Source organism: Clinocottus analis, unplaced genomic scaffold (assembly GCF_023055335.1).
Source record: "Clinocottus analis isolate CAN_PGR_092001 unplaced genomic scaffold, fCliAna1.0.p SCAF_2, whole genome shotgun sequence".
Classification (NCBI taxonomy): domain Eukaryota; kingdom Metazoa; phylum Chordata; class Actinopteri; order Perciformes; family Cottidae; genus Clinocottus; species Clinocottus analis.
The window spans coordinates 13,986,623-13,999,122 of record NW_027175931.1 but is presented as its reverse complement, the minus strand read 5'-3'; the positions used below and the strand labels follow the sequence as shown (position 1 = coordinate 13,999,122).

The window sequence follows — 12,500 nt, the reverse complement described above, 5'->3', positions numbered from 1 at the left end:
TGACTAGTTCTTGATAACCCCCTTTTTTTTTTTTGGCCCTCTTTGCAAAAAGTTTAGACACCCCAGCACTAGTAGGTCGCGGACCCGTTTTTAATGGGCGCGGGCCTTTGCTTGGGAAAAAAAAAATTGAATACATTTTTTTAAATTTTTTTTTATTTCGTGCTCCACAGAACACGTTAAATTGACTCCAGAACTTAAAGTTCAGAAATTACTGACTGACTTTTATACTATTCCTCGCGATCTGTGTTCACACTCATGGTTTCTATACTCAGCATGCAACACTGCTGATCACGATCTGTATTCACACTTGTGGTTTGGATGTTTCTTGCAGGTTTTCAGAGCTTTTTGGTGATTTTAGGACATTCTGCCTTGATGTTAACCCAGAACACCGGCACTCCGGCAGACTTGAAACATACATTTAAGTTTAATTTTTGGGGAAATGTTATCACGGAGCCTCTGACATGTGTCAAGAGTAAGAGGCCCAGACACACAGGCGGATGTATCCACTCATTTTTCAAAATAAAACCCGCCTTGTTTTTTTTTTTTTCTTTCTTTCTGTGCGCCAGGTACCAAGGGGACGTTGCGTCACTCGCTCACAGACAAAGACGTTTTTGAGCGTGATTCGACAGCATGGCACCAAAATGTAAATCCTTTAAAGGAGTACACTTATTATTATTATTATTATTATTATTATTATTATTATTATTATTATTATTATTTTGTTATTACACTTATTATGCACCAGGACCACAGAGTTAGTTTAGGTTCTGTTACTCATCTTATTGTTTTGCACCTTCAACACCACTACACGCACACACAATCACACACCCAGCATGTGACACTACAGTCTCCATACTATCTCAGATTCAAACTGCACCATCTTTTCATTAAATACATTGGATGTTGAGAATGTTCCTCGATTTGGGTCCCGGCTTGTCACTAAGGGTGATGGTGGGTCCCGAGCCAGACCAGTTGAGAACCACTGATTTAAATCGCTCCAGACGGCGTAGTTCAGACCTGTGCGTCTCACGGCTGTCTCAGTCCGGCCCGCATGAGGTCAATCAAACATGAAAAATAAATAAATAAGATGCATGCTATGAATTAAATACGACACTTTAGTTTGCACGCGCTTCCATGTTGATGATTTGAGCCTGATGTGTAAGCACATATTGTTATATAGCTTCTGTTCTCAACAAGCAACAGGGCAGCAAAGAGCAGCTTCGTCAAAAACTTCGACAAAGTGCTCACACACCGGCAGGCTCCACATCTAGATTGAAAGTTAATTGTGCATGCCCAAAGCTGCTGACCCCGCGGTCTGATCCACTATGGCAGAGCACTTTAAATCAGGATCCCTTCTGGAGTTTTACTCTTCTCTCAAAGAGGAGAACTTTCCTCACATCACAAAATGTTCAGTGCACTTGTGCAAGACAACACAGACTGGACTTTTCTCACTGAGGAAGAAAAACCAAACTGAAAAATATGAAAAGCACTTATTGTTTTTGTATAAAGTTAATCAGTTGCTAACATCTTTTAAGGTAAGCAACAGACTGAACATGGACAAAAGAAGGAGTGGTTTGTCCCTCAAAAGGACCCTTACTACTGAACAGTACCTGTTATAAAATATATATTTATAAACTATGTATGTTAACTTGTTGCTCCAGAGTGCCTGTTATATTGTTCTGATAACATTACTTTAAAATAAAAGCGTGCAATACACTAGTTTTATTTCATTATTGAATTTGGCGCATAATGCGATTAATCGCAGAAAAAAACTAATCTATCTGAGATAGAGGAGGTCCGTGGTGTTGACCAGTGTTTCAAGACGGGTCGGGTGGGTTGCCCACATCGCCACAGACCCTTTTACGTAGGCCAATCCCCGCCCTGGCGACGCAACGCGGAACTAAGAACAGCGCGCCCTGGTCAACAGTGCCGGAACCGCGTCCCTTCCCAGCAGGGAGAGAAGTACAGCAAATGCATCATCTACGGCCCCGTACAGCGGCGAGGTCTGGGCATGGGCGCTCCAAAGCACGCAACCAGAGCTCGTGTGCCACCTTCGGCCCAAGCCTTTCCAAGCCGACCTAGTCACGGCACACTGCAGTGGAGGAAATGCACCCAGCAAGGGGAGAGCCCAACCCATAGTGGCTGCGTTTTCCAGATTTGATCATTCTTAAGGACTTAAGAAGGCTCGAAAGAAGGGTTCGCCAACGGCTGAATTATACTTCTGCAACTCCAACTCCGGCTGGCCACGCAGTCGGATTGACGGACTAGTTTTGATTTTTAGTTCCCGTGCGTTTTTCATATTCCAGAACAGCAGGTGGCGCAACGACCGTTTAAGAATCGACCTGCACACCGACTCACGCAGGCACACAAAATGGCCGATTTGACCACGCAAGGTCGGCCATGCGTGTCTTGCGTGCTTGCGTTTCTGCGTAAAACAGAGTATAAATCAGCCTAAAGAAGGAGCGCTAAGATACGAGTGTTTCCCAGATGCGTTCTTAACTGCCTTTTTAAGATCTCGTCAAAGAAGCTTCCTAAGACGCTTTTACTGGGAGCTGTCCACCGCCGTGTTACTGAAACTAAATCAATCGATGCCAGGTTAATCGATCACCCACCACTTTATCAGCGCATAAATCACACACAACACGTTGTGGTCCCCACGTGCAATTACGCTACACATGCCATCCACGGCACCAATCACCCGGGGGATCTCGACCATGGCATGAAATCCATGGTGGACCTGGCGGACTTCGTCCCGTGTGGTGAGCATTCTGATTTGTGTCCGCATGGCGCAGGAGGATCGGTGTCACGCTGCCACACTCCGTGAAACCGATGCCTTGCTGAGGCCGGTGCCGTCCCCCACCACCTCCAGGAAGCTACCCACTGCGTAAAAACGCAGGCTGAGGGCAACATTGCAGCGGGTTGGCCTCTGGATGTGTGGTGACACTAGCGTGACAAGGCGCTGGATCTCCTCAAGGGGAAGCCGGTACTTGGACTGGACAGCCCGGTCCAACAGCACATTGAGTGGGGAGAAGTGCTGACGCTCATATGCATTTATGTAAACTATCTGGCTTCGCGCACGGCGACGCTGTTGGTTAGCAGTGAGATTATGTTGTTTTGCAGCCGTGGTGTCTCTCATGTGTGGACTTCTGCAATGTCTTTAGACGTGAAGCCTCTCTTGATGAGGTTGCAGCAGAGTTCAGTTACACCTGTCAGTTTCCCTGATATCTGTGAAATACCAGGGTTGTTGATGTTTTAATAGCTAACGTAAACTTATATGCAGATGCCGAATGTGTGTGAAAACGCAATGAGTGATAGTAATGCTGATTCGTTTTATTTATGTAGCTACAGGAACACAGGTGAAATTCTTTATTTTTATATCGTTATTTTTCTTTTTATGCTATTTTTTTTGCGTCACTGTTCTGTAACTGTGGGTGAACATTCATCATGACGCTTTGTTTTAGTATTCCTTTGAATGTCAGATATAACTTTCCCTGACGCGGCCGCAGTGAGCGTTTGGCGCTAAGAAGGCTGTTAAGAGTGGGTCAGACCGATCTTACGTTTCGTTCTTAGTGAAAGAGCGTCTTAAGCTAAGAACGACTCTGGGAAACACGTCGTTCTTTCACAACGCTCTTAAGAGCGCGCCTAAGACACTCTTAAGTGCTAAAAGCGTCTTTACGAATCTGGGAAACGCGGCCAATGTCAACAAATATCTATTAACAAAACCGCCACACTGACCCTGCACAGTGCAGACATGACATTGCAGCACAGCTGCGCCAGCAGCAACCTGTCCCAGCGCCAAGGAGATGCCGCAGGTAGAAGCACCGGCACCCCAAGGTGCCGCAGCAACTACAGCGCTGTGGCTAATTTATTATTAAATACGACTGCAAATGAAAAAAACAGTACCATAATCAGCATGTCCCTCACCAGACGCACACAAACCTCTATGGAAAAGCGGTCATCAATCAGTAAGTCCTGAGATTCTATCTTCTAGGTTTTGACAGGCTGCATTTATGCTGAGTTCAGGAGGCTGATCTGGAATCAGTCATTTCACCTGGAGTTTCTCCGCCCAAGTTCTTCTCTCAAACGGGTCTTGGAGGAGAGATTTGATCTGGTTAGGGTTGAGTCTTCTTGCAAGAATAAAAACAGGGAAAGCAGATATTTGGCACAGATAACCTATTTTACAAATATTATTGGGTATATTCAATAGCTCAACAACACACATAGTGACAATTTGTATAATGTATTAATATAATGATATTTCTCATTAATTTATAATCGTTTTTTTTTTTGGTGGCTCTAGGTGGGTGGGGCTAAGCCGCGTCCTCTATAGGCCGGCCACCACTGGTGTGTTTGTTCCCAGGTGTTCCCAGATGATTGACTTTGTCTTTACTTCCTCTGACCTTCATCACCTCCTCAGCTAAATATCACTTTCCCTCTCAAGCGGCCGCTCTCTAATCGAGCCATTCATCTCATTTCCTTGCTACTGAAAGTCCAGGGAGTGATGCATTTCAGTGCTTCATTCCTGCATTTTCAAACTGCACTTGCTAACCTGCAGTGATTCTTTTTCTTTCACCACATAATGTGATTGATGTTAGTTTGATTGGAGTTTTCCAAACGTTAAGGTCATAACCAGGTGGAAATGTTTCCTTGTTTGCCAGTTATACATTGAAAAATAGAGTACGTTATGATTCCCAGCGAGGAATGAAACCGTTAAAGCAGCTTAAAGCATAATGATAATGAGCAAAACAAAAAATACAATACTAATCATTAATTACTTAATTAAGCAGGGTATTATTTGAAGCCCATATAATTAAATAAAAAAGGTTAACAAAGGTAAAAACACAATGTGTTAAATGCTAAAGTGCAGTTTTATTTTAAATCATACTTGGGGCTTTTTATTTTGCAATGTATCCTTAAGATTTTGCTTTCTCATTGGGTAATTTACTCTCCATAAAGTGGCACTCTTTGCCATTCCCATGTTGGATCCAAATTGCGCACGAGGGATTGACAGAAAACCAGTGCAGCGTGTAATCCAGTGTTACCGTTTGAAATCTGATCTGATCTATATCAGCCTCACACTGTGGGGTTAGTAGAGCGGGGTCGTCCTTTAAAACACAGAAGTGGCGGTTTGATCCCCAGCTCCCCTAGTCCATGTCGATGTGTCCTTAGGCCTATAAACTTAACCCCAAAACATATATTATTAGTTATGGCGTCTTGCATGGTAGCTGCTCCCATCAGTGTGTAAATGACAAGTAGTGTCAAAGAGCTTTGAGTGGTCGGAAGACCACAAAAGATCTAAACAAGTAGAGTCTATTTAACATTCACTGCTTACTGTTCACTCCCCTGCTGTCCTATCAGAGGATTAAGTTACCATCAACTCTGCTGCTTCACATAGGAGCCATTCAACTGGCAAACCACAGGGTGACTTTTATTGTAAAGCAGTCACAGGAAGTGCATTGTTTTTTGTCCCTTTTGCTCTGTTCTGCTGTTGTGTGGCGAACTACGAGCTGTATATGCAACATGAAATCAGATTGTGGCTGCTCACGGCATTTTGCAGAAAGGCAACAATGGTCTAATAACTTCTTTTATGAGAATAGCATGAATATGTTTGTCTGCACTATTAAAAGACAGCCGCGGTTTGCCGTGGACTCAAGCCACGCCTGCTGTTACTGACAACCAACCTGAATTGAAATCTCAAAAATCATGACTTCAAATATCTTTGAAAAAGCTACCACCCTTGTCAGGAATATACTGTATACATGCTGTGAACTGCCTTCCTTTCAGCTACTTAGCTGATCGTCATCCAGTTCATGCTGCAGGCCTGACCTCCTCTGACCACCACGCTAATGAAGCAGTGCAGGAACAAAACGCCACCCTTCATATCCCTTAACTGCTACTTTCAGAGTTTCTGTGTCAGCACACAGACATTATTTAAATGAATGTGAGCTTAGTCTCCTGAGTCTCAGCCTCTCACCTCCATCTAATCCTCGGCTCTATATCACCAACAGGTCTGACAAAAGCCAATCTCCTAATCTTAATAACATGAGTTCACATTCTGTCTCGGTACAGTAGAGGTGGCGATATCCTCACCATCTCAGCAGGGAGAAGTCCTAATAGTGATGATCAGCTGCCTCCTCAATCCCCCACATGCTGGTCGGATTGGCTGCTTCTGCTTTTCTGTAAGCAGAATAGCAAGATTCACTGCAAAGAGAAATTCTTGTCAACAGAGACATGGCTATTATAAAATTTAGAGAAATCTTCTAGTCTCGAAGAGAAACATCTGCCAACAGGGTAAGGAAATTAGTCCACTGACAAACACTTTATGACCTTATAAGTTGTATTAAAATTGTTTTTTTATGTAAGCAGTGGAACTTCAGATATTCCAGACTACAGTTCCTCAAACAAGATTGTCTTTTAATTTATTAAATTACAGCAGAAGTACAGAGGAGGCTCTGATAAGCACTGTACTACCCCTGCATGCAACCAATCAAGTTGCCTTGAAATGAGTTTAATAATCTAATGAAAATTGTACTTTATCCTCGAAATGAGAAAAATAAAGATTTAGATGTTTTGTTGAGATTTCCTCGATTGTACTTCCTGTTTTTAAAAAAGGATGTCAAAGTAGTGGCATGACTGTAACATAAGACCCTGTTCTACTTTTATGTGTATCAGACAGAAAACAATATCATGCAAAAGGACGACATAGATTCATTGTAAAGCGGGGATGATCATTCTCGCGTTATCAATAGTGAAGCTTTTTATCACTTAAAATGCCATTTTAAAACTTTCTCAAGGGCAACTCACTTCCTGTTAACTGTTGCTCGTATCACAACAAATCTAACTTCATCATCCTGTTACCACTCAAGCTGTGTGACCTCAAATGAAACTACACTGCCTGGCCAAAAAAAACAGTCGCCACCTGGATTTAACTACTGCCTGTAGTTAAAGCCTGTTGGGGCAGTGCTATAATCTGGGGTTGCTGCAGTTGGTCAGGTCTTGTTTCAACAATGACCAGGTTATTCCATCAATGGATGTTTTTCATCTTCCCTGATGGCACGGTCATATTCCAAAATGGCAATGCCAGGATTCATCGGGCTCAAATGGTGAAAGACTGGTTCAGGGAGCATGAGACATCATTTTCACGAATGGAGTCCAGACCTGAACCCCATTGAGAATCTTTGGAAATGTATAAAAAGCTTGTTGATATGGCGACCCACAGGCATCCCTGGCAAGCTGTTGAGCGAGGGCCCGCTCACAGCTGCTCGCAGCATTAATTGCTTTTATTTAGGGCTGCAACTAACAAATATTTTAATAATCGATGACTCGGTCGATTATTTTTTCGATTAATCGGATAAAAAAATAATTTTAAAGCATTGATTAGCAACCTTTTATTACAAAAACAGAACTAACAGTGCAAATTCACAATGCAACAAATCTTCTCTACACTCACAGACATGCACACTCAGACACATGCACACACACGCCCAGACATGCGCACACACACACTCACAGACATGCACACACACACACACACACACACACACACACACACACACACACACACACACACACACACACACACACACACACACACACACACACACACACAGACGTGCACACTCATAACTTAGAGAACCAGAGATGATATTCCAGAAGTAACACTCAATGTATCAACGGATAACTTACGGACTGCACTTTACCTAAACAAAGGTGCTTAATTAAGTGTGCTTGCAGCATGGGGTCATAGACCCCATGCTGCAAGCACACTTTATGTTCTCCTGCAGGCTTATTAGTTGGAATGCTGGAAGCATTCCAACTATTGTTCTTCAAATCTTTATTAAACTGTTCTTCCATCCGTATTTTGGACCGTAACTAGTCCTTCATATTTCCAGTTACAGAAAAAAGTTCAATTATTCAAATATTCAGCTACTTAAGGAGACGATGGCTATGACTTTTTATATTTCTGACTTTTCAAATTTCCAAATTATTAAGCTTTTTATGATTTTTTTTATTTTTTATAATGGGACCCAATGGGGAAATCTTCAAATCATCTTCAACTTCAAACGTTTACAGTTTCTTCATACGTTGAGCTTGAGACAATATTTAAAATTTCACATGTTGACAAAACCTTTAGCTATTAATCTACGCTTTTACATTTTTCATATTTTCTCAATTTTCAAAATTATTCAGCTTTTTATAAAAAAAAAGAATTGTTTTCAATGAAGAACATCTTCAAATCCGCTTTCAACTCTTCAACTTCAAAAGGTAAAGGCTCTGTCATGCCTTCAGCTAGAGACACCATTCCACCTTTAAAATGTTGACAAAACGTTTAACTGTTATTGTATTACCCCGCTTTTTTGATATCTCTTATAGTGTTTTAACTGTCTGCGTTTTAGTTTTATGTTTTTTCCGCACCTTTTCTGCCTTTCTCATTATTGTGTGTTGGGCAGCTCAGAGCGGTGACGTCATACTCAAGAGCGAGAGCACTTGGCGAAACAGATATTTTAAACTTGCTCTCTACTCCAAGCCGTATACTCTTTGGGCATAATTTATAGCTCAAAACGTTGGAAATCTTGTCTTCTGCCATAAACTGCGGTCGATAGGAATCCAACACATTCAGAAGTGTTGAAGTCCGACTGAATGGGAGAGCAGGTCCGTCCCCAGCAGCAGCCCTTTGGTCTGTGCATCTGCAGGCAGCAGGCACGTAAGCGGCCGCGCACATGAACGACCGTGCTCGCACGTGAACGGCAGCACACGTAAACGCCCACTAACGTGGAACGGCTGCGCGTGTAAACGCTCGCCAACGGGTGCGCCCGCGCCTCAACGGCCGCGCGGGTGAACGGCCGCGCGGGTGAACGGCCGCGCGGGTGAACGGCCGTGCGCGCGAACGTCTGTGTGTCTGTGTGTGTCTGTGTGTGTCTGTGTGTGTGTGTGTGTGTGTGTGTGTGTGTGTGTGTGTGCGCAGGTCACTTTGGTTATAGACGTCAGGATTAACAGCGTCACTGACGTTCACGTTCTGAGGTTTAACAGATGGTTTTGTAGACACTCAGTAATATCAGGTGTCTCACCAACTGCACCTGTGGATCAGTGGTTAGCAACTCAATCTTAGAAGCAAAGGGTCAGTGGTTTAAACCCCACCTATGGCAGACTTTAATTTTTTTTTAAACTTTTTTTTTTTTCTTCTGTTGGACTGGACACTGTGGCGGGCCGGGTCGTATGTTTGACACCTCTGATTTATATGATGCAGTTTTCCTTTCAACTTTTCCAATTATACATTTAAACGACAAGGATTTTCAACAGTTCAATTGAATGACTTTGAACTGTAACATTTTTCAGCAGGTATTTTGCCTTTTCTATATTTTCAGTAATGATTTGCTATTTATTTATATATTCATCTATTCCACTATTTTCAGCTATATTAATATATTCAGCTATTTTTATATATATTCAGCTATTCTTTCATTTTCAAATATATTTAGCTATATTTAGCTAATTTAAGCTATATTCCACTATGGTCAGCTATATTCAGCTATTTCTTTCAAATATTTCCGCTATAAGCTTCAGCTTTTTGCATTCCAACGCATTTTCTGCAGGAAATGCTCTTTACAGTTGCTCTAATGCTCTAATACAGTTTAAATGCTCTAATACAGTTATAGAAGACGGAAAGATGTCTTTTCAACTTTATTGCCACATGGCTGCCGGTCAGGATAATCTCTGTGATCTTTCTAAAGTCACACTGGAGCTGTTGTCTGGAACTCCTTGTTTGGACGGATAGCCGAGGAGATGCGTCTTCAACCTAAGCCGGCAAGGAGACAGTCAGATGGTTGTTGGTCCCAGTGTGATCAGGTGCTGCTCTAGTCAATTAGAAGATAATTACACTGGTATTAAATAAAAGGCGCAGCGTAAAGAGGTCTTTTACAGGCCCTCAGGGCTATCTATCTATCTATCTGTCTGTCTGTTCCCCCTCCCTCCAGTCATTATGTTCTGGTATCATCTCAACCAACACCCAGTGTGTGTGTTGGTTCGTGTTTCTACAGGTGTGTGTTGATCCCTTTGCAAAGTGTGCGTGCGCGCTCACCAAGCAGGATGCATTCTTCCTTTCTGCTGCTCCAGGACTCAAATTCGTTAGTCGGATTATTGCTTTCACAAACAAGGAATTGTCCTTTTGTGTTGTGGTGCATATACAAGGAAGAGAGGTAATATTACACTTTCTCTGACGGCCATGTCTGTAATACATTATGAATATACTTAATGTGTTTTATTCGGCTTATAGCACTGTATAATTTGCTATAAGCACTAATAAACATCTATAATGCTTCATGAGAATAATAACCCATCATGATGCATTTTATAATGACTTTTACGGTCAAGTAGCATAATATTTCATAATTGACGACTTTTTGCTAGGGTGATAATGTATTACATTCCCTTAGTTTCCATACATTGTAATCTTTTCACGATTCATGATTATAATGTTAAAATATTGAATTAACAATACAGCTATGCAAGAAAAACACACAAAATGTTGTCAAACTTTACTCCACCTGAGTGCTGGGACACACATGTACATTATAGGGGCAGCTGTAAGGTACCCAGTTCGAGCCCCAGTCCCTCCACAATTCACATGTCGAAGTGTCCATGAGCAAGACATTTAACCCCTAGCTGCTCCCCGGGCGCCTCTCAAGGCAGCCCACTGCTCCTTAACTAAGAATGGGTAAATGCAGAAAAGAATTTCCCCATGCCATCTGCAGAAGTACTCTGATGACTCTGCAGTGGTCGGGTGTATTAAGGATGGACGGGAGGAGGAGTACAGGGCAGCGGTGAGTGACTTTGTGGAGTGGGCCGGCGAGAATCACCTGCTTCTGAATGTGCGCAAGACCAGAGAGATTGTAGTGGACTTCAGGAGGAGGACGACAGCTCCTAGACCTCTGAGTGTCCTGGGAGTGGACGTGGACATGGTAGAGGAGTACAAGTATCCTGGGTGTCTCCATCGACAGCCGACTGAACTGGAAGGCCAACATCAACGCTGTCTACAAGAAGGGGATGAATCAACTCTTTTTCCTGAGGAAGCTTCGATCCTTTAATGTGTGCAGCAAGATGCTGGAGTTGTTCTATCAGTCGGTTGTGGCCAGCCTACAAATCCTACCTCAATCTCCACAACCTCTATAAACCCTTCCAATCGAGCTTCAGTTCAAAACACAGCACTGAAACCGCCCGACTGAAAATCACCAACGACTCTCTGCTGACTCCAGCTTCCTCACCATCCTCATCCTGCTTGACCTCAGCGCCGCCTTTGACACCATCAACCACTCCATCCTCCTCTCACGTCTCCAGCACTTTCTTGGCATAACTGGCACTGCTGTCTCCTGGTTTACCTTCTATCTCTCAAACCGACATTAACTCATTGTCATAAAAACTGTAAATCCTCCACCTCCCCAATCTTTCACGGTGTCTCCCAAGGTTCTGTCCTAGGTCCCCTCTTCATCATCATCTAGATCCTTCCCCTTGGACATATCATCCGTTGTCATGGTCTCAATTTCTACTCTTACGCTGTCGACACCTAACTCTACCTCTCTTCTAAGACCATCACCTTTGTCACCCACTCCACTCTTACCACCTGTCTCACTGAAATAAAATTATGGATGCAACAAAACTTTCTCAAACTCAACTCCAACAAATCTGAAATACTCATCATCAGCCATAACTTCCTCACCCACTGACAATGGTGTCATTTTAAAGTGATACCAAAATATTAATAAAAAGCAAGTTACCGAATGCGGTGTGTCAAAAAATGTTGGGTTTATTGTGTTTAAACAGTGTGTTTTTAAAAAGGAATTTATTTCTCCTAAATGTATCACTAAATGAAATGGGTATTGGAAATAACCAACAAGTTAATAGTTATACATACATACATACATACATACATACATACATACATACATGCAGTTATTTTTCCCAGAGTGACATAACATCAGGGAAGTAATTAAAAGGACGAAATCAACTCTTTTTTTTTTTTTAAAACTCTTTTATCCACACATCATGACAAACAGTACTATGCCATCATATCACAAGAAAGTTTCAGAGAGAAGAATAGTGATGTAAACTCTCACTGCATTTAAAATCCACTTGCATCCACTTTCATGAGGAAAAAGCACAGTACTATTTTCATAAATCCTTACTTTAAAAAGTGTAATATATCCTCTACACCTTGTCTCTTCACAGGTAGCAGTCACATGATGTGAGAATGCCTGGATTCCCACCAGAGCACCATGGTGATGCCATGCCCACCACTGAGGGAAGTGGACAGGAAGTGAGGGATATGGAGCGCTTCCTGGATCTGTCGGAGTCTCCGTTTGGTCCCACCTCCTATTCATTAGAGCTGGAGCAAACTCAGCAAGTGGACGGCATATGGAGCCAAGATGAACAAGCTCAGGGATGTGGACAGTGAGTGTCCTCCATTGTTGTCCTGTCTCAGCTGTTACAGACATCTCTTGTATAAT

At 42.6% G+C, this 12,500-nt stretch overlaps 1 protein-coding gene across 1 annotated transcript in view; it reads left to right on the top strand.

Moving 5' to 3' along the window:
- The window catches only part of si:ch211-137a8.2 (uncharacterized protein LOC777613 homolog), a 54,368-nt gene that overhangs the window by 11,616 nt on the left and 30,252 nt on the right, over positions 1-12,500 (top strand). Inside the window, exon 2 of the mRNA XM_068584067.1 lies at positions 12,223-12,444. Within this exon, the coding sequence (XP_068440168.1) occupies positions 12,245-12,444 (200 nt within the window). The 5' untranslated portion in view covers positions 12,223-12,244. The remainder of the gene's footprint in view (positions 1-12,222; positions 12,445-12,500) is intronic.